The following is a 22,783-nucleotide window of genomic DNA, read 5'->3' on the forward strand; positions in this document are numbered from 1 at the left end:
AAGGCCTATTTGCATATTGTTATTTTGATAGGTTATGAACCTTGTCATATAAAGCTTTTAGGATTAGGCTTCCAACAAATGTTTATGTAGGGTAGGCTATGTATTATTTAGGCGCAATATTTTATTTTGTTACAGCCTAACCCACATGTTAGGCTATGCATATAGACTACAACATAAACATGTTCTGCAAGACGGTTACGTGAACTGTCTCAGCCTTAATATTTATATGGATGCTGCATTGGATACCAAGGCTCTTCTTCTTCTGATTTTTACCGGGGGTAATATTTCATCGGCACTAAGCAATCTTTGTTCTCTGTGAAGATAATAAATGGCCTAATCGTTATCAGCAAACTGCTGGGGGTGTCAGTACCGACCGAGGATGGAAGCGGGGTCCAAAGTGCCGCTGAATAAATTGGTGTTCCTTATCTCCCTCTCCCAGATAATCGCTGCCTTTTCAAACTTGCACAACAAATACATTCAATGCATCTAATGCATCATTTGTGGGGGAGGCGGTTGGGGGGGGCGGAGATCACATAGCTTGATAGAGACAGATAGGCTCAGGCAATGAGAAATATTTACACATTTCACGCACTTTTTTGAGCCAATATTAGCTCCAACAGTGTTTAGGGTGGTTATGAAGTAGGCCTTTGGTATAGCCTACATTCTTTACATATCAATGCAGGCTTTATTAAACTCATATCACTGTGAACTGACATGATGGTTATCTTATTGGTTAGTCCTGTCTCCTCAAGGCGGCAATATCAACGAAATGGACGATGTTTTTGTACACCGCACCAAAAGTTTGTGTCGAATTTGAGAAAATAAATCTTTTTTTTGTTGTTGTATTAGCCTCTCATATTGTTAAACAACTCAGATAGCTCTGAAGCTGTATGCCCTGCTCCCTGAAATGATACCAATATCAATGATTTATGACATCCTGATGACTATAATGATAACAAGACTGGATGATGCGGTTTCATCCTTAGTCTAATACATTGTCATTAGCCCATCACACCAGGCAAATTACTAAACGGTCTGTAGCAATAAAAATGGAATAGGCTATAGTCCTTCGGTAAAATTTAGAAAAAGATGCGTCAACTTTTTTGAAGTATTTGTCTCATTAGGAATTTTGTGATTGCACTTTATATCGAATAATAGAATACATATTTTATATTTGAATACACAAACAAACATTTAGGTGATCCCTTCACTTCACTTTTCTGGGATATGGGCCTAAGCCTACAAAAGGATTCATAAATTCTCTGCTGAAAATGTTTCTATCCAACATGAACTGTTTCCACTTGATGATACAGTATTCATGAGTGACACTCATGGCAAAAAATGTTTTTTCTTCTTCAATTCAGACAAACTCTTCGTTTAATAAGGTATTTCCACCGACCATGCATGCTCTGATGGTCTCCTGGACAACTAAGATAACGGAGCAGCAGTTTTCCATATCGGCACCAGGGTCTATTATATTCCGGGATTAACTCTCCTTCCGAAAGGTCATACACAAAGTCATGAAACCTGGCATTTCCCCCATAGTCGTGAAGACATATTCATACAACGCAACGATGTCACTTCATCCGTCATCATAAACCTAATGCACCTAATACAATTATCTTGTTTAAGTTGTAATTGTGCACATATGTGAATTACATAGGACTAGTAATTTAGTTTGTATTAATTAGACTTCTTAGACTGAGGAAGAAACACCTTCAGTTTCATACATTAAAATCCTTTGCCTGTTGACATAGGCCTACACAATGGAGTCAATATGCTGTTATGCAGGGACCTCTGGTGGTCTGATGAAAGAAGTAAGGAAAGACAGGACTAAACAAAGAGACGAAGGACGAAGAGAAGCAGGCACAGAGACAGACACAAACAGAAAAACAGTTACAGAACGAAAAAGTGAGAGAGCACTCTCAGTACTAGAAGGACATGTGGAATGTTCCAGCTGGGATTCCCTGTGGCTGGACAGGAAGAGAGTAAAGTTCTGACAGGAAGTGTTTGCTCTGGGAGGGCCAACCAACACTGGGTGGAGAGAGGGGAGGGTTTTTCCCTGTCGGTTTTTGCCACATTTCAAGCTTTCTAACATTACCTTTATATTTCTCAACTTTCTCAACAATAACTACTTTTTTGAATAATTATATCCTATCTCATGGGCGTGTTCCAAGCAACAACAGAACAAATCCAGTCTAAAAATTAGAAGAAAAAAATTAAAGTGGAGATGTACACCAAGTGTGAAAGGAAACATTTCTTTGTCTCTCCTGAGCTCAGCGAACAATCAAAGTTTCCTATCAGCTCTAGAGTAGGGGGAAATTGGCTGCCCTGGAAAGGAGAGGGCCACTCTCACCGCCAATGGGAAGTGCCCCTGTCACTCTAATCAGGACTGATAGAGGGGGAGGGAAGTGTGTGCGTGTGTGTGTAAGTGTGTGTGTTTGTGTGTGTGTGTGTGTACATCTGTACTGCCCGTCTGTGAAGGGCTGTGTGAGCCACTTGATTTCTTTCACAAGCAATGTCTCTTTCACACATTCTGCAGTGATTATATTAAAATTATCAAAATGTACTTTGCTTTTCCTACAGAGGTATATGAGCTAACCGGGAGATTTTTTTTTCTTTTGGCAAAACTTCTCTTACAAAGGATGACCAGCAGTGCTTTGATGGAGCGCCATGTGGCAGAGATCAGGGGGTCTTAGTGGGAGCTGTGGACAGTTACACATAACAGGAGGAGGGCAAGAGGATTACTGTCTCATTGATACAAATCCATACAGAAAGAGAAGAGGCAGTCTGACATCATTACAGACAATAGCTTAAATGTAGGCAGCACATGAACTTTTAAACTAAGCAGTGTATGTAATTTGTTTACATTCAAATGACAGTTTCAAACGGTTATCCTCTTGCAGTCCATTTACCAGCCATTCCCTGATCAATCACTTTCTTCCAAGACAAGAATGCATCTGTTCTCACCCTTGACACAATCCTCTGTTTGAAGTCCATCTCCATCTCTCTTTCTCTGTGCTTTCCTTCCCCTCTTCTGTCTGTCTGTCTGTCTATCTGTCAGCCATATTTTTCTCCACCCCCTGCAGCTGCAAGGGGGCTACAGACGCTCCCATTGTGCTTCTCTTCCTCGCCCTTGCACGCCTTCACCCTCCACAATCACACCTGCCACCTGCCAAGGATGCAGGGCCAGGGCTGGGTACACTTTCATCCACTTCTCCCCTGGCCCCCCAGCCCCAGTCCTGTCACTCTGGAATGGCTAAAACAGAGAGTTGAGGTGGAACTCAGAACAAGAGCTGCCGTTGTAGCCTTGATTTCTGATCCTCATGTCAGGTTAAAATGAGCCTGTTGGTTTCATTTGGTGTGTTTATGCATATTTGGGTGAGAATTTTGTGAACTTTGATAATTCATATGGTTGTGCATACCTTTGTGTGTGTGCATGTGTGTTATGAATATGGGGTAGTGAGGGCGGTGTCTCTGTCGAAGTGATTTATGAGCATGCAATATGAAGGTTCCTCAGTGCTGGATATTGTTCTCCGACGGGTGTCTCTGTGGGGACAGTTTGTGTGTGTGTGTGTGTGTGTGTGTGTGTGTGTGCAAGTGTGTGTGCATGCGTGTGTGTAAGACAGGGAGAGTGAGAGAAATGAGATTAGGTAGAAGATTATTCAGGTAAAGCCTTCACATAGCAACTCATCACACCACAGTTCTCTGGATTTCCCAAAAGATTTCTGGCATTTTGTTTAGATGTTTGCTCATTCACCAGTTGTGATACATACCACAAATGAACATGCTTGCACCATAGTACTGCAACAATCCAGGAAAATGAGAGAATAATCCTAACCTGAGAGACTATGACAGGCCAACCACATGGTGCCCCTAACCCCCCCTTCAGCCTTCCCCCACACCTACACACACACACACACCATCACACAAACATACCGGTATGCCTCTGCTCTCAGTTTGCCACATCAGGATACAGTGCTGTTCATGAATTCCGGTTCAAACTGTATTTTTCTCCGCTTTTACCAACAGCTCAACCGCAACCCCGATGTGACCGGTAATCACCTCTCGTGACAGCAGACACAACCTAACAGACTATACAGTACATAACCAATGTGTACTCACCACAATCCACCACAATGCATCAAACAGCAACAAAAATGTACATATATTTTGTCAGTCACTACTAAGGCAAGTTGCCCTACTGTGTGTACCAGAATATCAAATTGCACTGTATATTCAGCTCTGACCTTTCCCAGGAGACCTATAGTTAGCTTTTACTGCTGAAGAAAATGTGTTATTATTAAATATGCATTGGTATTTGTGTAATTGGTAAATATGAATGAGGGAATGTGGAGGTGCCCTAGTGGCTCTCTGGTCAAGTGCACATATCATGTACCCTAAGGCCTTACCGCAGGGGCCCGAGTTTAAATCCAGCCCGGGCCATTTCCTGCATGTACTCCCTTAAATTTCCTGTCTCTCTTCACAGTATTGGACTAAGATGAAAAAATATGTTATACTGAAAAATAATTACTAAGTGTGTGGCAAGTAGCAATGCTACACTTGGTCTAACAAGGCAACCAAAAGCAGGGACGTGTGGCGTCTAAAGTTCTCTGTAGTAGTGTGGTGTGAGAATGATACACCACGGGGGTCTCCCAGCCCTGACGGCAAATCTCCAGTGGCAGTGGACCACAAACACTCAAACAAAAAAGCTATTGTGCAGCCTTTCATTGCCACAGAGCATCAGTGCTAACAGACATTGTCTTGGCCTTCCTCTACTGTGTATTTTCAGAATGATTATTGTATGGCATGTACAATATGTTAACCTTATCATGGCGTCTAGAGCAGAGTCTGTTACCATGGCACAGGAAATGACCTAGTGTGGCCCCTTGTGACCCATGAGGGAAAGCAGTGACCTCAGACTAACCCATGTCTCATCTCCTGTTTGTCCTGAGCTCTAATTGTAGGTAGGGCGGGTCTCTTCTTATACGGGTGGTAGGGCGCTACTGTGCTGTAGCTGTTTCTGTGAGGTTGTTAGGTGTGTTCTCTCTTCATTAGGCTCAAAGTTGGAAGGCAACAAAGCAACATTGTGTGCTAGAAACTCCCTATAAAGATGGTGCAGAAAGGAAGACCTGTAGTTATTGTGGGACCATAAATCAAATTTGTCGTAACTATCCATGTAAAGCTGTCTCAATGTTACTGGCACCTAAGAAGATATGCCTTAAATGACCTTGAGGTAACAAATACACGATTGGTGACCATACATTTCAATCTTGTTTACTGGGAGCAGGGAACCATGCTGAAACAAGATACCGTTTGGCCTTCATATAATGCAGAGCAAGAGCACCACTTAGTGGTGATACAATGCGCCTTAAGGAATCATACACTCCCTTTATGAAGCTAATAAACCTCTAAAACTCTAAATATGGGAAACATCCACAGCTGAATAATCGTGTTTTACATTTTTATTTCAAATTTGGTTTATTTTCCCCACATACCATGTAGCTCTGGATGTACACATACGTTTTCCACATTTTCCATAGCCCATGCCCTTCCTCAGTCGTTCATTCAACAATCTCATGAAGACAACAGATATCCTACCAAAAAACTATTAAAAACTAAAGTTCAACAATATCAAAGTGTGACATGATGGTCTACACAAGTATAGGATACATGTATCCGTCAGGTTTAAATCTATATAATGTCAGTGCCTCACCTTTGTTCAAACATACAGTATTAAAGAAGGGCAAGTAGCGTTAAATGATTGTAATTCCAAAACGGATAATAAAGATAATCAGTGCCATTTTACTCAGATGGGGCACCTCAGGTTCAATCATTTTTTATTTTTCACCCTTTAAAGTACAGCCAAGATAAAGAGGGCATTCTGAGGACATGCATGGGAAACCCCTTGGAAGAACAAAAACAAAATACAAAATGTTTTTCTATTTTTTTTTTTACAATCATGAGCATGAAAAAAATACAAAAAAATTGGATTCCAAATTGAAACAAATGCTTTATCCACACAAGAGATGGCAGACAAGTTAACACAGGTGCAGTTTAACACTTGAAATGTGTTGTGAGGTGTGAAAGGGTCACTGTAGTGCTAAGCATTTTTATGGCTAGGCACAAAGGCACCAGTGTTTTATGCACTTACAGGTTACTTAGCATGTGTACTTTCTGTCTGGTTCTCAGAGGATGGAGAATGATCGCGTACAAAAGTGTGTGTTTTGTTTGAAACTATATTTCTACAATGAACGTAGGGCAGGTTCTACATACAAAGGTTGGTATGTATTTGTGTGTGTGTGTAAGGAGAGATTTGTGTACTTGTATTCAGAGAGCATCCAAGAGGCTGTCAATGCGAGTGATCAGCTCCTGTCTCTTGCTGGCTAGGCCCTTTTCATTCTCGATGTAAGCTTCCTTCTTCACCTTCCCTGCCACCAGGCGCTCAGCCTCCTGGCAGGAGCGACACACCAGCTCCTTCACCTGGCCATCCAGCTTCTGCACCTCACCAACCTGAGAACAGACAGCAGAAGTTGAGACTACAAGACTACACTGTAGCGGTCACAGTATACACGTTATGTGTAGAACCTAAACAACATACAAGTATTAATAATGATTTCAACTGAACTTAAACAACATGTGTATTAATAACTAAACTCATGTTTTTCAGGGTTGCACATTCGCAACAAGTTTAAGAGTGATCCTTGGAACACGCCATTCGACCGCTCTTCTTACCTTGTCGGCGAGGTCAGAGCCCTCGGCTTTCAGACGGGCTTGCAAAGAGCTGATGTCGTTGGTGAGTGTGCGGTGGTCTGCCTCCAGGGTCTTGCGGCCGCTGTTCAGGGCCCCCGTGTCCCTGGACTGCTTATAGCGGTTGACAACCTCATCCATGTGGCGGTACAGCCCCAGGCGCTTGTTCACTAGAGTAAGAACCTGCTCTGTGATGGAGGCCACCTTCATGCGCACCTCAGCAGCAGGGTCCTATCACAGAACATAGGCAGATACCATCCAGTGGAAGTTGAGATCAAGTAAACATTTGAAAGTGTACAGGATTTAGTAACAGTTTAGGTAACAGTAACAGGCGGTTCGGTGTACCTTTGTGATGGCAAAGTCCAGGCGTACATAGATGATGACAGTGAAGAACAGAATGTAGAAGGCCCCCACCACCAACAGGGGCTCCTGCAGCATCAGGATCTTATTGAAGTTATAATGGACCTGAAAAAAGGAAGGAAAAACACAGGAATTAGACGTGGCATTATACAATTATGGGGCCCTGTTTGGAGTGATACATTACAACAGCTCAGTCCAGATCAAGTAATTATCTAATAAACATGTTCCTTCAATCCCACCCAGCCCAAACCCTGATATTCCCTGGTAGACAGCCCATGAGAGGCCTACCTGAGGTTGCAATACAAAAATCTGAAGTCATTTTGACAAATTAGAACACAGATTGATCTACCACAACTTTAATTCACACCCCTGTGTAGTTGGTGGAGAGTATATTAATTAGCTAATGTCTAGTCATGGATCTCAGATACATCCCTTTGTTTTCTGGCGTTCTTTAGTCATTGCATTGGTAGGGTATATCACTACCACCAGAATAGATACGACCTACAAGAAAGTCTAGCGCAAACTCTGCTCACCACTACATCCTGGATGTGCTGTTCCACCAAGTTGTTCTTGGAGGCTACCAGGACTGGACGGCCGAATGTGTCCAGGTAGGTGTAGTGCAGCTGGTCAGGAATACGGTCAATGGGGTAGGGGGTGTCCACGTGGATGTTTCTGAGGATGAACATAAAAGAACATTAGAACAAATAAAAACAATTTAACAAGAATTAAAGTTGCGTATTTCAAATACAAACAACACACGTATGCTTACCTGGCACCCTCTGGGAGTATGAGCTTCACAGTGAGGGAGTCAATGACCTGGTCATCATATACATGGTCTACAAGCCTCATCTTCAGAGCATACTGATCACCTGAGGTTCACAAATTAGATGAAAAAAAATAACAAACACTGGCATTAGCCTTCAGTGAAATGGACGAGAATGATCACGGGGATCCCAATTCATTGCAGGACTTTAACAACTCACCTAGAGTGTAGAGGTACTCATAGCTGGGCAGATTGTAGCCGATGATGTAGTGAGTCTTCCAGCCACCGAACAAAGGAAAGCGGGGTCTGACCTCAACCTCTACAGAGTCTTCAAGAATCTGGAGGTGAGAGGTGGAGATGTTGCCAATCTCATCCCGGTAGTAGACATCCTGAGCAGAGGCAGGAAGGATGGTCTGTAGAAGAGGGAGACAAGCAGTTACCATGCAATCTGCACACAGACCACAGATCCTACCAGTTTTTGGACAACAATAGAGACGTTTAGCTTACCTTGAAGGACTTGACAGATGAGATGCCACTGTCTGACTGCCGCTGGTAGTCATACCGTGAGAAAGGCCCTTTCAGAGATGCCCCTGTGTGTCTCAAGTCAATGGTCTCTTCCACTGCGATGTTGCCCCAGTGAGAGACCTCGATGGTACGGGTAATGCTACTTATGGTAAGGAAGGGGCTGTTGTTCTCGTAATGGACCTTCAAGGCATCCTAAAATGAACAGACAACATGAACAGATAATATAAGATAACATGCAGAAAATATTTGTATAGCTCAGGAATATATGCTGTCAATTGTCTCAATCCATATCTCTATGGATATGAGGATATATCTTTATGAGTCAGTATGTGTCTCTATACCAGACAGGGTCCTTAGAAGCTATACCTCACTGAAGGGGCCAATGTCACGGAATGGTCCATACTCGATGACCTCATCGTTCTTGCTTGGGTTTCCCAGCTTTGTGTAGCTCTCAACAGTCTTGGAGGCAAGACGGACACGGGTTGTCTGGCCACGCGTTGGGTAGGGAGAGTAGAGGTAGTGGTTACCCTGGAACACTACCAGCTGCCTCTCAGCCTGGGTGATGTGATTGGGGAAGGGCTTCAGAACATGGCTGAAGACCGTTTCCACCTTCACCCGGAGTTTAGCTCCACTTGCCAGACTGGAGGGCAACTGCACCTTGTAGAACTCCCCACTGCAGATAAATCATAAAAAGACTCATGAACAGACCCACGGCATCCCTTAAAATAACTCATGGTGTTAAACGGTTGGGGGTGAAACACCCCTACTGCCATAAGCTTTGAACATGAATCATCTCCACTTCATGAACAGTGTATGAAGGATGATGCATTTCCATCATCTTGCATTCAACTCCCACCCATCCAAGTTGTTTTGTGGGCTTTGTTAGCAACACTTTCCTGTCATCCAGACGAAGATTATCTGTTTGATTTGTTTGTCTTCGGTGGAGTTAATGTGAGAACATCTGCTATTGTCTGTTTTTCATTGTTACCTTTGACCCTGAAGTGTCGTCTGTTTGAGTTCCAGAATGCCATCCTCCTCTTCATCACCTTTCACCTGGAAAAGACACTTAGGTCAGCCTAACGCCTACTAAATCAACTAGAAATCGCTTTTAGACCATGGCCAACGTGAGCATCATTGAGGTACACAGAATGCAGAAAATGCATTTGAAACTGCATTAATCAGGTGCACAATGCATACAGTTACACCCTCACTCACAAGTGCAGGCAATAGTTTGCATTGTAATATTTAAAATCTGAGAACTATAATACAAACTTCCAAATATTCACTAGGAGGGTGGTGGACACGGAAGTAGCTTTGCTTAGCGCCTACTACGTGTCATTCGGCCACTGACAACTTGTGCACTGCGGAAGCGCACCCGCTCGCTCGCCACATAGTGCCAATCAAAACGTTCCACGACCACATCGCCATCATACATTTACCTCGTTGGCTAATGCAATTACTATATTATCATTTTAAGGAAAGTGTCTCGAATAAATGAATAGTTAGCAAAAAATGAAAAAAGAGCCAATGTAAAGCTACGACGTGCACATATGGGCTAACCACGTTAAGAAAGCTTGCCACCAAGTTTAAGTAGGTTTTAACTTCGATGTGCAATTACAACGATGTAAATCTTTGTATCACCTCCATGAGGTGCACACTTGGTTATTTTACAGGACAGTTTTTTTTGCAAATCTTTGCTTTGGCTTCGTTCGTACGGATACATGTTTGCAAAACCAAGCTAGCTAACTAGCTAGCAAGTTCGCGTTAGGTCACTAATATCTGTCAGGCAAATAATGTATAATTCACTTACTGAAGCTCCGATGTACGCAAGATGTGAAACTAGATCTGGCTCTACTGCCAAAATAAAGTTGTGTACAGCAGAGTCACCCTGGTTTGAAAGAAGAATCTCCGCTGTTATCTTAGCAAGATGAGTGCTAAGATCCACCGTACGTTTCACCTCATCGTTGACTAACCCGTTGGCTGCCACTCGTTGGCCTAGAACGGTGATAACCAGAAGACATATACAGCCTAGAAAACGGTTCTTTTGAGCCATGGTTAGTGAGATAAAGGAAGGATTACTGGATATATTGTTTAATTGAGACAGAGAATGAAGAGCAGCAAAGTAAGGCCGCGCGGAGCTCTACAAAGCTGCCTGCAAACGAAGGAAAGATGACGCTTCATTCATTTTCACGTAATGACGTATGACCGTACTTAACGTAAGGTATGTCTAGACCAGACAGTATCCAGATAGTGCTAAAATATTTACGGTTTACTCAATTCCACCGCGCCCCTCAACACCGCAGTTTTTTAAAACTGTATATTTATATTAATATCACACACGTGTACACACACACATCTTTGAAAATGACATAGCCTTGTCCTCAGGGCGTGTCCTGAACATCTGTCTGATTACGTCAAGTACCGCTGACACAGAGCAGAGGTTGTTTTGGAAGAAGCTGCTCGCTAACCCTAGCCTAGAATTACAATTGAGATATAATTGTCACCGGCTAACACGTAGCTCTCGGGCTCCGAGTACATTTAACATTACATCGCAGACCTAGATAACTAGGTAGCTAATTAGTTATTGATAAATATTACAGCTCACTGCTAAAACTATCCATTACTGCTGTGAAGTAAAACCAGAGAGCTTCGCCGTCGCCTTCGCTAGCTGCATAGCGGCTGTGTTGTCTCATCACAGCGACAAAAACCTTTGAAGAGAGACCAGTGTCGTAAGACAACAAACGGTGAATTTGTTTTGACCAAGGTAAGTGTTGTCATGTTAGTTTTTTTGTTTTGAAATTAGATTTAGTGACAGGTTACTAGGCTACTCAGTTTTTTCATCCAGGATGAGGAGGTTTTCAATGTGTAGCTACAGTAGCTTGAACCCTCAACTAGTTACTGCTGAGCTAGCATACTAACTAGCGTTAGTTAACTAGGCTAGCTCGCTGCTATGTTTGACGCTGAACAGCTCGTGCCTGTAATGAAACGGCGATACACTTTCAGACGTAGCCAGGCTAGGCCACCAGGAAAAATGGCAGTATCTACTAAATATTTGTTCTCTGTTTACCATTGCATCAGATGTACACAAGACAGTTGTGAACAAACTCTAGCTAGGCTACATAAACAAGCCAAGCTAACTAACTTCTCTGACAAAGGCAGAATTAACTGTGTACAGTACATACTATAACTGACGTCGTTTGGCTTTGTAGTACATGTTGTACACATTTTGTAAGAGGCCCACACCATCCAGTAACTAGTCTTATCTACTTGTCTTCATCTGGTCAGGAAGGCAGTTTTTTGCCACCGTATAGATTTTCTTCCGAGATTAATAAAGTGAATTAAATTAAATTGAATAGACCTGAGGTGGTATCCGTTTTGTGAATGTCAGTGTCGACAAGCTATCGAGGTAGGAAACCCAGTAACTGTTCTCACACTCACAATGAGTCATGAGTCATGATTAAACGTCGAACTATCAATTCGATTGACAAGACAGAGATGCAATAAAAGTCCCAATCATGCATACAGTCCTACCATAACTAGTATCCAGACTTGCACCCTGTAGGTGAATATGTCTGGTTGAGATATATCGATTAGGTTTCTTTTAACTAGGCCCATATTACATTTATGCATTTAGCAGACGCTTTTATCCAAAGCGACTTCCAAGAGAGAGCTTTACAAAAGATAGGGTGACCAGATTTGAGTTTGTGAAAAAGAGGACACTTCGTCCCGGGGGGGGGGGGGGGGGGGGGGGGGGCATTTAGTCCAGTGCTTCTGTGGCTTTCAGTGGTTGTTTAATGCTTGTTATATTAAAGCAATAATGATAACAAATACAGAATTCTAAATAATAAATTGTTTATGGTCACATATTAACATAAGAAAATTAAGACACTTGTCAGTCCTGCTCATATATTCAAGAAAGGCGACAAGGTGCTCATTGTTGCCAGATTGGAAATGGTATCATACCAAAGTCTCACAATCATCGTATTTGGAGGATAATTATCGTGCATCTGGCAACACTGAAAAGGCGGTTGACCAATGACAGTTCTCTCAACGGTCAGAGCTCGCGCAAGAAGGTGGAACTTAAGGGCGATACGTTATATTATCTCTATGGGAGATACCCTTCCAAAACTTGTAAGACCGGGCGTAATAATTAGTTTGTGAAAGACCCTGAAAAAACACAAATATCCAACGAGGCAAAATCCCGGACGATTTTGGAATCCCTGCCGGACGCATTTTTTTGGTCTCAAAAAGAGGACATGTCCGGGTAAAAGAGGACGTCTGGTCACCCTACAAAAGAGCATAGGTCACTGATCATAACAACGAGGTAGTCCCAAACATTGCAAGCAGCCAAAACATGAAGCATACATTGTGAAAAAACTAAACAAGTGCCAAAAGGAAAGACCCATAAGAGCATGCAGTTATACAAGTTACAAATTAAAACAACATGAACCACAAAAAGTGCAGGACTGTACCTGTAAAAGAACAATCAACAGTAAAATATTTCACAGCAAGTACAATACTTAACTTCGTTATAACTAACCTACAAGAGCAACGAGCATATTAGTGGCTTCTTCCTGGCAATAACCTTGTCCACCAGCTACTGCTTTTTTACATGACTTGCAACACTTAAATAGTCAGTTTCAATAATGAAACTGATGATTGTTTATGTATTTACTCGCTTATCTTTTGCCAGTGTGCTATGTTTCTGTTTGGGGGTATCCTTCATGTGACTACAAAGACCATTTGCAATTGTTGTGAGAGTAACTGAACTGAGAAGTGACGAGAGTCAGCTGTTGTTGTTTTGTGTTAAGAGTTCTTCTCTATCTGGAACATGCTTTACTTGGTTACTTTCCGTGAGCTGTTCCTACTTGGAAGAATGTCAACACACAGGAACCTACTGTGCCTGTTGTCCAATTATGATTTATGTTATGTGTGCTACACATTAGACTGGCAGGCTGACTTGAATATGAATGCAGATTGGATTTAACCCTGATTTGTGTTTTGTGAGGTCAGTTACAGTAGGCCAACCTTTACTCTGGAGTGAATGTGTTGCACTGACATGGTGTCATAGACATTTGACTGAATGACAGTAAAAATATATGGTTTGCGTATCTCTTCATACATTTATATTTAGATTTAAAAAAAAAATATTTTTCACCCTCCCCGTTTGCTGCAGCACTATGACATCTAGGAAGAAAGTCCTTCTTAAAGTCATCATCCTCGGAGACTCTGGGTTAGTGGCATATCTACCCTCCAAAGCTAAATATAGGCCCTAAATGACAACTGGTTAAAAATCTTACTGATTAATGTCAATTGAAATTGAAAAATGTAGTATTTACTAATCTCTCCTTGTCTCCCTGTTTTTTTTCAGAGTTGGTAAGACCTCATTGATGAACCAGTATGTAAATAAGAAGTTCAGTAACCAGTACAAAGCCACAATAGGAGCTGATTTCCTCACGAAAGAAGTGATGGTGGATGACAGACTTGTCACAATGCAGGTACTGGGGAACCAAATGCAATTCACTTGCATTTACTATCTGTTCCTATCATTTGAGAGCACACAGTATGTCAGTGAGTCCACTTTATAGGCTCGCTCATGTTCCTTTTTTCCAGATCTGGGATACAGCAGGGCAGGAGAGGTTCCAGTCACTGGGTGTGGCGTTCTACCGTGGGGCCGACTGCTGTGTGCTGGTGTTTGATGTGACGGCTCCCAATACCTTCAAGACCTTAGACAGCTGGAGAGATGAGTTCCTGATCCAGGCCAGTCCCAGAGACCCAGAGAACTTCCCCTTTGTGGTACTAGGCAACAAAATCGACCTGGAGAATAGACAGGTCAGTTCTGCCATCCAAGTACTGAAATATTTCCTATTTGATAATTGTTTTGAAGGGAGAGTTTCATGTTTTACAAATTATAATGTAATGTATTTGTTGCTTTTATCCAAAGAGATGTACATGGGGTATTTGAAGCCCTAACCATTTGATCTGCAGGCAAATGCTCTACCACTGACATCCCCACACTGCTGGTTCTCAACACTGCTCAGAATACAACCTTCCTATTTTCTTTGACTTGTCAGGTAACAACCAAACGAGCACAGGCCTGGTGTCAGAGCAAGAACAACATCCCTTACTTTGAGACCAGTGCCAAAGAGGCCATCAATGTGGAACAAGCTTTTCAGACTATTGCGCGTAACGCTCTGAAACAGGTAATCTATAATAAAAGGAAGTAGATGAAGGCTTTGACCAAGATGTTTTATGTTGCATGCTTCTCTTGTTTTTTTGTCTGTATTTTATTGTCAGTCCTCTTTCATTTCCAGAGTCATTTAAGTCTATGTGAATGTATGTATGTATGTATACATAAAATTGTTTGTTTTTCCCCCCTCTTTTGTGGGATAGGAAACTGAAGTGGAATTGTATAATGAGTTTCCTGAACCAATTAAGCTGGACAGGAACGAGCGAGCCAAGCCGTCTGCCGAGACCTGCAGCTGCTGAGGGCCCTGAGGTACACACTGGCCCCACTACCCTGTCTTGCCTTGTCTAAACCCTCTCCCCACACGCCACTGTGTGCTCCCCTCTGCCCCAATATTATCCCTGGCCTTTGTAGATACTAGCAGGGTTTCTCTTGTAGAGTATACTACACACACTCACAAACAAACAAACACACACTGTACTCACATCCATATGTACACAACACTCACTAGTTTTGAGTCTCTAAGGCCCAAAAAAACACCCATAGGAAAATAACTGCATTTATTTTCAATGTATTGTAATACCCCCTCAGATAAGTTTTCACCAGGCTCAGACACCTTTCTATCCTTGTTTCCATGGCACCATCAAGCCTCACGTGCACTGCCTGAAATAAATTCCCACAACAGTTTAAGGGCGGGTTTAGACATGGCTGTTCATTCCCAGAGTTTAAGTGTGAAGAAAGGCTGTTGTGACAGGTCAGAGTGAGTAATTTATATCAATGTGTGAACGTATGTGTGTGAATACTGTTGATGTGCAACCCACAGATACAAGTGATAATTGGCTTGGAAGTGAAATGGCAACTCTGACAAACTGTTTTGTTTGAAGCATTACCTTAGCACTTTTTCATTTAAACACAATCAAAGACTTCAGATGAAATCCAAGTCAAAATTAAGTATTTCAGCTCAAAGCTGTAGCAATGTGGTACACTGTTCCTTTACCTCAATGATACCCTAACAAACTAGTCGTTTGCTGTTTCTGAATGGTCAAAATGACGCTTTGCCTCAGTTTGGAAGGTAAATCATTTTTGGTCAACATTCAGAGGTTTAACATGAGAGGTACAAAGAAAGACCCTCCATGATGTATAACATGGTACAATTGGGGAAGTGACAAGGTGTTTCTGTAACATGAATGTGACCACTAGTCATATTAAGTTCCTCTGTATGGTCTTCTCTTTCCTCTATCAACTGTTGTAAGACTTTGTTCATCTGTAAACCTCTTTCAAATTTATGGCAATGACAAGCAGCATGTCTTTGCCAAAGTCCATATCTCTGCCGATAGCTCAAGTTGACAAACAATTAAAGTGCTTGATATTTTATTTTAGCAGATCTGATCTTTTATTGTTTGTTTCATTTAAAATTAAATGGCATCTTATGGAAAACTGTAAAACCATGGGCGAAATGTAAGGATTCATCTTAAAATGGTAAATGCATTGCATCTACATTCTTTGAAAAAGTATTTGCAATGTTTGAGGTAATAATGATAATAAAACAATTCTTGAATAAAATGTTTTTATTTAATATTGTACAAACTTTTAACAGACCAAATGCATACCTTCCATAGGCTGACATGGCCTTGCACATCATAGTTTACCTACGGAAATATATACGTTTAATAAAATAGGGCACTCTAACTAGCCCTGTTACTGGAAAGCTACAGTGCTGTAGGCCGCTGGATACATGACAAAGGGGGGTTGGAAACAGAACCTGAATGATGGTAGCTCACCAGGAACAAGATTGGACAGCCCTGCACTAAATTAAGATGAATAATCTGCCCTGCTCAGTTAGTCCGTGGCTTCTTGCCAGCTCCCTGCAGCCACTGCTGGAGGGACCCTGCAGGCTTGGTCTTCTTCTCTGGACTGGTCTTTATAGGGAGGTTATGAGCTCCCATATGCTCCTCCTCTTTGGTCTCCTCAGAGTCTGGCTCCTTCCTCTTGGAGGATTTGCTACCCTTCAGCCAGCTCATCATCATTTTACTGCTGGCTGTGGGCTCCTAGAATCGTTGTATAGGTTTCAAAGGAAAACTGAAAGGTATACTCTTTTTGAATAACTTTGTTTTAATGGCTATTTGTTAAAGGACATCTCTGTCAGAAAACATATACAATAATATTGTTAATTTATGTTATAAAATATAGTTCATTAAATCAAATAATTTGTTTCTGTGACAGTTACCTTCTTAATCTGAGGATCCACAGGTTTCAGGCACTCAGGAGAGTTGTTGCGTGAGTTGTTCACCAATGATGAGACACAATGATAGGTCAAAGTGTTTTTAGACTGAAGCAGGTGAAGGGCTTCTAATGACTTCACCTCACCATAATCCAGCCATTTTCTAATCTCCTCCTCTCCATCCAAAATAGCAGGCATCCTACAGTCACAGTATAGTTCACTCATAAGAACTTTAACCTGTTGTTCATACTGGTTTACAAATGTTGTTGATGTTCATTTTGGTAACATTAAGCCTTACAATGAGCCTCCCTTCTAAAGCCCCCAAAATATTTAGACAAAGCAAACATGCACAACACATTTTTGCAAGCTGTTGCTGCTGGTGAACAATGGGATGCCTGCCCAATGGAATCGTCCTTACCGGTCATGAATGCATTGCAGGTTAGGGGATGCATCTACAGTGATGACAGTGTAGGTGTAGAGCGGATCTCCACCACCTGGGGGCATCCAGCAGTCAAACAACCCAGCAATGGTTAGAACCTTCCACCCTGTCCACTCTTCCTTGTCTTCCTACACAAGACAGCAATGTTGTAACTAAGCAGAACAGACGCACACATTCGGACATAGCTGAATGTTATCAGTGTTACTATTGTTAATGGAGCAGGTGAAGATTGAGCAGACCTTTTTTCAGCGCAAGAGAACGTACCTCTAGAGAGCACAGTGTATTTTCCTTTTGAAGGGCCTCCTGCTCCTCGGTTTTTTCCTGCTTGTGTACCTGTGGAAAATATATAAAGAACGGCTGCTTGTCTTTCTCCTGTCTTCTCCATTCGTAAAAGCCATCGGCCAGAATTACACACCGCTGCCCTTTCAACAGGGGATCCTGGGGAAACACAAACATTTGCTTACAAACACAAAACCAAAGTTGTCGACAGTGAAAACACACTGTGGAACATTATCAGTGGGATATTCCAACATCTAGGTAACGTATGACTCACTCAGTACCTTGTACGACTTCTTCTCTAGCAATGTATCACTGCGGCAGTTGTTGGTATTGTATTGCACCTTTCTTGGGTCACTTTCTTTGAACCAGGAGGGAACCAGGCCCCAACGCATTGCTGCCAGCACACACTCGTCAACTGGGGCATTCTGAATAATAATAATTTGTAATAGTGAATTGTAGCAGATTTTCTAACAGGGTGGGACGGAATTGTTTGATCTGGATAACCTCCTCATACCTTATCAAAATGTCTCAGGGATAGCAAGACGGGACTCATGGACTGAGGACTTTTGTTGTAGGAGGGTCGGTATTTGTCAGAATCCTCTTCCTTCCATCTCGGTTGTCGACGTTGCCCCGCTCGGTCTCGGTAGCGAGAGGCACGGCAAACTTCGTCTGGCGCTAGGGTGCATGCGGTCCTTCCGCACATCTTCCTTTGCCTCGTTGCTGCACGATTACAGACCAGTCTATGCTACAGACACACACAAAAAATGCGGTAGCACGATGATACTAGTCAAGCAGCATCTGGTCTACGCTGCCCCGGAAGTGACACACACAGGAACGGAAGCGAAGCAGGACACCCAGCTAGGTTGACAGTGGAGAGGCAACTAGCTGTCTGCAGCAGTAGCTAAAAACCCTACCATTCCAACCGAGCTTATTTCATTATAGCTGGGGACGGTTCATCTCGTTAAGGATACAACTCCGAAAGTCAGAGCCTCTATACTCAGTTGGAAAAAGTGACACGGGGTACGTTTGTGAAGCAAATATTCCTGCCACACAAGGCACGTAGCTAGCCAGTAGCTTGTACTAGTGTGAGTGGCAAGTGTTTTTTTGACAGCTAAAACTAGCCCTGTAGCTTCTAGCTCAAACGTTAAGTAACCTACCCAGCAGTAGTGTAGTGCTAGCTGCCGGGCAGTAGACGTAGTGGTCATGTGGTGGTGGCCTTGACTGTCGAAGCATTGATTTAGTTAGTATTTCGTTTGAAAAATTCTAGGTGTCAGAATAGAGAAGCTTTTAAATATATTTGTTTTATTTTATAACTCAAGCCCCGGGTTCTGTAGTATGACATAGCAGGTGTAACAACTAGCTAGCTAGCTAACTTGTTGTCGGGCTAACGAATGACGAGGAGCTGAGTACGGCTCCGTTTGTGTGGTTGAAAGGCTATACGCGTAGGTACTAACGCTAAGTGAGATCATTCAGGTGGCTAATACTCGTTAGCTGCTACAAAGTTAGTAGAATAAGCAGTCTACCTAACTACTAGCAATAAGCTGGTTAAACTAATGACTAAACTCAGCGTGCAATGGTAATTCAAGGTAGAGATGGCCTGTTACTGACTGGGAAACGTAATTCTTTTTTTTTCGTTTGATAGTTAGGAAGCGTTATAACGATTAAAGGCCTGACCTGTCCAACAATGTCTGTGTTTAAACATAACAGTGCAACAATACACTAACGCTAATTGCTGAAGATGACAGGCGCATATCTCTCCTTCTGTTTCTCTCTACCTCTCTACCCGAACTGCTCTTTTTCGCCCCATTATTCTTTAGACTAATTTGCCTTCAAAACTGTGTGCGTTCTCTGGAGTGCTCTTCCAGAGGGCTACCTGCGAATCACATCACCATTGGGGGCTCTACGGCCACGTAAATAATGTCCTACAGTTGAAGATGGGAGGTAGTGGCTCCAAAAACAAAGGTTATTGGCCTTTCGCTGGCTCAGGAAGTGTTGATGATTCAACCAAAGAGGGAAATGAGCAGTCATTGGCAAAACTTCGAAGTTTCCGAAATGCGACTCCGTTCGTGTTTACTAGACGAAGGTAAATATAGCCGCAGAGGCATGCTCTCAAGGCACATGCAAGCCACATAACTATTTACTGGCAAGCAGTTCTATGAAGGCAATAGAGCTAGACTTATTGCACTCAAAGAAGTCATGGATCAACATGTTGTATTCTGTTGTACAGTAGTTCTGTATCAATTAATGACACACAACACATCCGGTTTTTTTTCTGTCAAATTAAAGTTGAATGAATTCTAAAGCATTGCACACTAAATTAAATGTTCTTATGTAACTTGTCACATACAACACAACATAATTAGATGATATAATGAATAATGAATATTGTGTATATAAATACAAATAATGAACACCATGTACCTTTTGTCTGCAGCTCTCTATATTTTGATGAAGATGGTGACTTGGCCCATGAGTTCTACGAAGAGACAGTTGTGACAAAGAATGGCCGTAAAAGGGCTAAGTTTAAGAGGATTCAGAAAAACCTTATACCTCAGGTAACAGCAAATTCGTATATCCTTCTGAAGCCAGAACCATAAGGACTGCAATAATAATCATCTATTTTTCTGCGTACAATGAGAGAAAATGTACAGCCTGTAATGAAATGGGGAGACAATGTGTCTGTTTGGTAAGTGAATATGTTTGCTTTTCATCCTCCCTACAGGGAACCATAAAGCTGGAGAACCCCTGCATCCATGTGGATTTTCCAGTTGTTCTCTGTGAGGTTTGATTCAGCCTTGGGCACATTTTCAGACCAGACTCAGACTAGTCACTGTGTCAACTCCGTCCCAGTTTCCCATTCAACCTAGCCTACACCTGGATACCCCCACCCTGCTATGAAACGCCATGGTGTCCTCTTGACGATATTTGATGCCCCTTTGTGGAAAGGCTGTCTCAACAAGTGTTGAGCTTCTGCATGTGAACACTATGGTGTGGCTTCTGTGCAGTTTGACACAGTAGAAGGAGGAGACATGATGTATGAATGATGTATTTTATGTTACACTTAACATCAATATATACAGTGCAGGTCCTGTGTGTATGATCGTGTTAGGGAAAATATGATGATGGCTAATGGTCCCTGTTTGTTTTACAGCAGTGTCTTCTGGTATAATCCACCAATCTCAAGGAGAATGTACGAGTCTAGTCTAAATTGAACTGTGGGCGTTAAGATGATGGTTCCTTGTCTGTAAACCATGTCCTAGGGAGGGATTGTCCATCTGTACTGAGAAGCAAGGGGAATTTTGTCGAATTATGTGATTTTCCTGCAAGCCTTCAGAGCTTTCAGAAAAAATGATTAGGATTCAAGATCAGTGTCATGGGGTTTGAGGCAGGACATTTTGTGGAAAGGAATGCTTTCAATGCCTACTTAAATTACCATCATGCATGAAGCTGGCTATGCTTATCAGTAATACCCCCATGGAGTACACAATCACTGGTCATTGTGATCCGAATAATTCAACATAATGTTGTGGTGTTCGATTAATTGGCTGTAGTGATCATGATGTGACCAGGACTTAGAGACACATGCATGTACAGAGTTGAAATGAATCCCACAAGAGATCCTCTGTTCTTTTGCTGCTGTGGCAGAAAACATTTCACTGTTAATTTATTACTGTTACAATGGTATTGTTTTTTTAATAACAACTCAATGTACTATTATGTCTGGGTCTCTTTTTTATGTTATCAAAAAGCCAATGTTTCTCTACCATGGCTAGGATATTTGGATATTTATGTGACAATGGATTATATTTGGAATAGTTGACTAAAACTTGTGCTCTTAGCCTTTTTGTATCCTAAATTAACTCAAGTATAATATAGAGGCATAGTAAACATGTTGTCACTGTATTGCACTAGTCCAAGGCATCATTTGTGTACTAGTATATCTATGTTTCAGATTCAAATTGTGTTTGTATGATTGCCACCAGATGATCCTCAACAATGGCACTGTGACTTAGTGTACCTAAAGAAGCTAAGCTAAAAGAAATGTTTGTAATTTCATCTTCATTTTTTTTCTCTTCCCAATGTTAGCTTGAAAACGAAATATGTAGCCTACTACACTACAACTGTGTATGTTTTATTGTTGTTTTGACCCATGCACTGGATGTGGGAGCTGGTTTTTCCCTGAAAGCAGCAGGTGACCGCCCAGGGCCTGTATGTGCAGTGGACTGTGGCATGTCCTTGGCACCGGGGCCTTTCAAGGCACTCAAGGACACCTTACAACACAAAAACACATGAACAACAAGATGAAAACAATACAATCAAACATACAAAACGAGGAATAAAATCTGTCAAAGCTATTCTAAACAGATATGTTATAGTCTGAGTTTTAAACTGGGAAATACAGCAAGTTAGTGTTACTGCAAGTCTATTTTGACGTACTGTGTGGTTATCTCTCACATTGTCACGATGGGCACAGTCAGGCAGTGTTCCTTTGTTTTTGTCAGGCATTTCCTGTCCTACTGTCCTGCATGAATCCAGATGCACAGAAGGGAAAGTGTACTGTAGCTCGGGGAGGACTGCAAGTACTGCACAGGAAAGAGCAGCTGTGTGTGTGATGGTGTGTTATTGAGAAAGAAAAAGACAGTGTGTGGAGGGTCTATGACCATGCATGGGAAAGGGTTTCCTGTAAAGCTGCCTGTGTTTTTGTTTTGCCTAAAGGATAAAAGAGTATTGGATTTAAATCCTCTCCATGTTATTTGAATTATGTAATGGTTTTGGTCTATGCAGAGTAGCAAAAAACGTTTACTTAAGAGCCTTTATTCGCTGCACCACAAGAGGGAAAGGTAACAGTGCAGTGTTATTTGAAGATATTTCCACAAACAAATAGGGATTGGGTTAACAAAAGGATGCATATTGGTAAGTAATCACATTCACTGTGCAGACAAATGTGCCCTCTTCATTTGCATATGTTTTTAGTTACATGGTAAGTTACATGGTAAATGAGGAAACGGTTGAATGATTTTGTGTGGACTCCCTACACAATGAGAGTTCAGGCAGCTTCTTATGACACTGCATGTGTTGTTGAATTAAAGATTATTCCCAAGAGTTGCAAAAGCATTTGTAAAAGCAAATGTACATTGTCCCAGTGAAATACAATACAAAACATACATAGATTTGTAAAACAATATTGTATAAACTTGTATGTCACCTTTAGTTAACATCTGGACAAACTTCTACAGCGTTATATCAACCTGTTTGTCA

General features: G+C 41.9%; 4 protein-coding genes across 6 annotated transcripts; 2 read left to right on the forward strand and 2 right to left on the reverse strand.

Moving 5' to 3' along the window:
• Positions 1-5,450: 5,450 nt before the first annotated feature.
• On the reverse strand, positions 5,451-10,596 carry rpn1 (ribophorin I). The gene is made up of 10 exons (XM_047026322.1): positions 10,209-10,596; positions 9,387-9,451; positions 8,765-9,071; positions 8,381-8,590; positions 8,094-8,286; positions 7,880-7,979; positions 7,644-7,782; positions 7,096-7,215; positions 6,736-6,981; positions 5,451-6,513 (listed from the first exon to the last, which is right to left on the reverse strand). Exons 1-10 carry the CDS (start codon positions 10,449-10,451, stop codon positions 6,331-6,333), a joined length of 1,806 nt encoding a protein of 601 aa, XP_046882278.1. The 5' UTR covers positions 10,452-10,596; the 3' UTR covers positions 5,451-6,330.
• Positions 10,597-10,806: 210 nt separating this feature from the next.
• Positions 10,807-16,148, forward strand: LOC124471734 (ras-related protein rab7). Of its 2 annotated transcripts, XM_047026328.1 has the most exons (6): positions 10,807-11,162; positions 13,575-13,631; positions 13,770-13,896; positions 14,012-14,230; positions 14,473-14,601; positions 14,792-16,148. In XM_047026328.1, exons 2-6 carry the CDS (start codon positions 13,579-13,581, stop codon positions 14,885-14,887), a joined length of 624 nt encoding a protein of 207 aa, XP_046882284.1. In that variant the 5' UTR covers positions 10,807-11,162; positions 13,575-13,578; the 3' UTR covers positions 14,888-16,148. The 2 variants fall into 2 exon arrangements, with proteins under 2 accessions (XP_046882284.1, XP_046882285.1); XM_047026329.1 differs by lacking the exon at positions 13,575-13,631 and having other exon boundaries at positions 10,810-11,162.
• On the reverse strand, positions 15,395-18,339 carry hmces (5-hydroxymethylcytosine binding, ES cell specific). Of its 2 annotated transcripts, none has more exons than XM_047026326.1 (6): positions 18,039-18,339; positions 17,806-17,949; positions 17,510-17,683; positions 17,225-17,373; positions 16,813-17,005; positions 15,395-16,633 (listed from the first exon to the last, which is right to left on the reverse strand). In XM_047026326.1, exons 1-6 carry the CDS (start codon positions 18,225-18,227, stop codon positions 16,421-16,423), a joined length of 1,062 nt encoding a protein of 353 aa, XP_046882282.1. In that variant the 5' UTR covers positions 18,228-18,339; the 3' UTR covers positions 15,395-16,420. The 2 variants fall into 2 exon arrangements, with proteins under 2 accessions (XP_046882282.1, XP_046882283.1); XM_047026327.1 differs by having other exon boundaries at positions 16,441-16,664.
• Positions 18,340-18,455: 116 nt separating this feature from the next.
• On the forward strand, positions 18,456-21,642 carry tusc2b (tumor suppressor 2, mitochondrial calcium regulator b). Its single transcript, XM_047026330.1, has 4 exons — positions 18,456-18,544; positions 19,342-19,607; positions 19,959-20,079; positions 20,247-21,642. Exons 2-4 carry the CDS (start codon positions 19,459-19,461, stop codon positions 20,310-20,312), a joined length of 336 nt encoding a protein of 111 aa, XP_046882286.1. The 5' UTR covers positions 18,456-18,544; positions 19,342-19,458; the 3' UTR covers positions 20,313-21,642.
• The last annotated feature ends 1,141 nt before the right edge of the window (positions 21,643-22,783 follow it).

The sequence above is a fragment of the Hypomesus transpacificus genome, chromosome 9, assembly GCF_021917145.1.
Source record: "Hypomesus transpacificus isolate Combined female chromosome 9, fHypTra1, whole genome shotgun sequence".
NCBI classification, from domain to species: domain Eukaryota; kingdom Metazoa; phylum Chordata; class Actinopteri; order Osmeriformes; family Osmeridae; genus Hypomesus; species Hypomesus transpacificus.

What these genes read in the sequence shown, in the direction of transcription:
- hmces (XM_047026326.1), bottom strand. Translation starts at nt 18,227, where the DNA reads ATGTGCGGAAGGACCGCATGCACCCTAGCGCCAGACGAAGTTTGCCGT. An exon ending in ATACACTGTGCTCTCTAGAG is followed by an intron (nt 17,374 to 17,509) that starts GTACGTTCTCTT and finishes TGTCTTGTGTAG; the next exon opens with GAAGACAAGGAAGAGTGGAC. An exon ending in CTGCAATGCATTCATGACCG is followed by an intron (nt 17,006 to 17,224) that starts GTAAGGACGATT and finishes CTGTGACTGTAG; the next exon opens with GATGCCTGCTATTTTGGATG.
- tusc2b (XM_047026330.1), top strand. Translation starts at nt 19,459, where the DNA reads ATGGGAGGTAGTGGCTCCAAAAACAAAGGTTATTGGCCTTTCGCTGGC. An exon ending in TTCGTGTTTACTAGACGAAG is followed by an intron (nt 19,608 to 19,958) that starts GTAAATATAGCC and finishes TTTTGTCTGCAG; the next exon opens with CTCTCTATATTTTGATGAAG. An exon ending in AGAAAAACCTTATACCTCAG is followed by an intron (nt 20,080 to 20,246) that starts GTAACAGCAAAT and finishes TCCTCCCTACAG; the next exon opens with GGAACCATAAAGCTGGAGAA.
- rpn1 (XM_047026322.1), bottom strand. Translation starts at nt 10,451, where the DNA reads ATGGCTCAAAAGAACCGTTTTCTAGGCTGTATATGTCTTCTGGTTATC. An exon ending in AGCACATCCAGGATGTAGTG is followed by an intron (nt 7,216 to 7,643) that starts GTGAGCAGAGTT and finishes TCCTTTTTTCAG; the next exon opens with GTCCATTATAACTTCAATAA. An exon ending in GCTCTGACCTCGCCGACAAG is followed by an intron (nt 6,514 to 6,735) that starts GTAAGAAGAGCG and finishes GTCTGTTCTCAG; the next exon opens with GTTGGTGAGGTGCAGAAGCT.
- LOC124471734 (XM_047026328.1), top strand. Translation starts at nt 13,579, where the DNA reads ATGACATCTAGGAAGAAAGTCCTTCTTAAAGTCATCATCCTCGGAGAC. An exon ending in ATCATCCTCGGAGACTCTGG is followed by an intron (nt 13,632 to 13,769) that starts GTTAGTGGCATA and finishes GTTTTTTTTCAG; the next exon opens with AGTTGGTAAGACCTCATTGA. An exon ending in TCGACCTGGAGAATAGACAG is followed by an intron (nt 14,231 to 14,472) that starts GTCAGTTCTGCC and finishes TTGACTTGTCAG; the next exon opens with GTAACAACCAAACGAGCACA.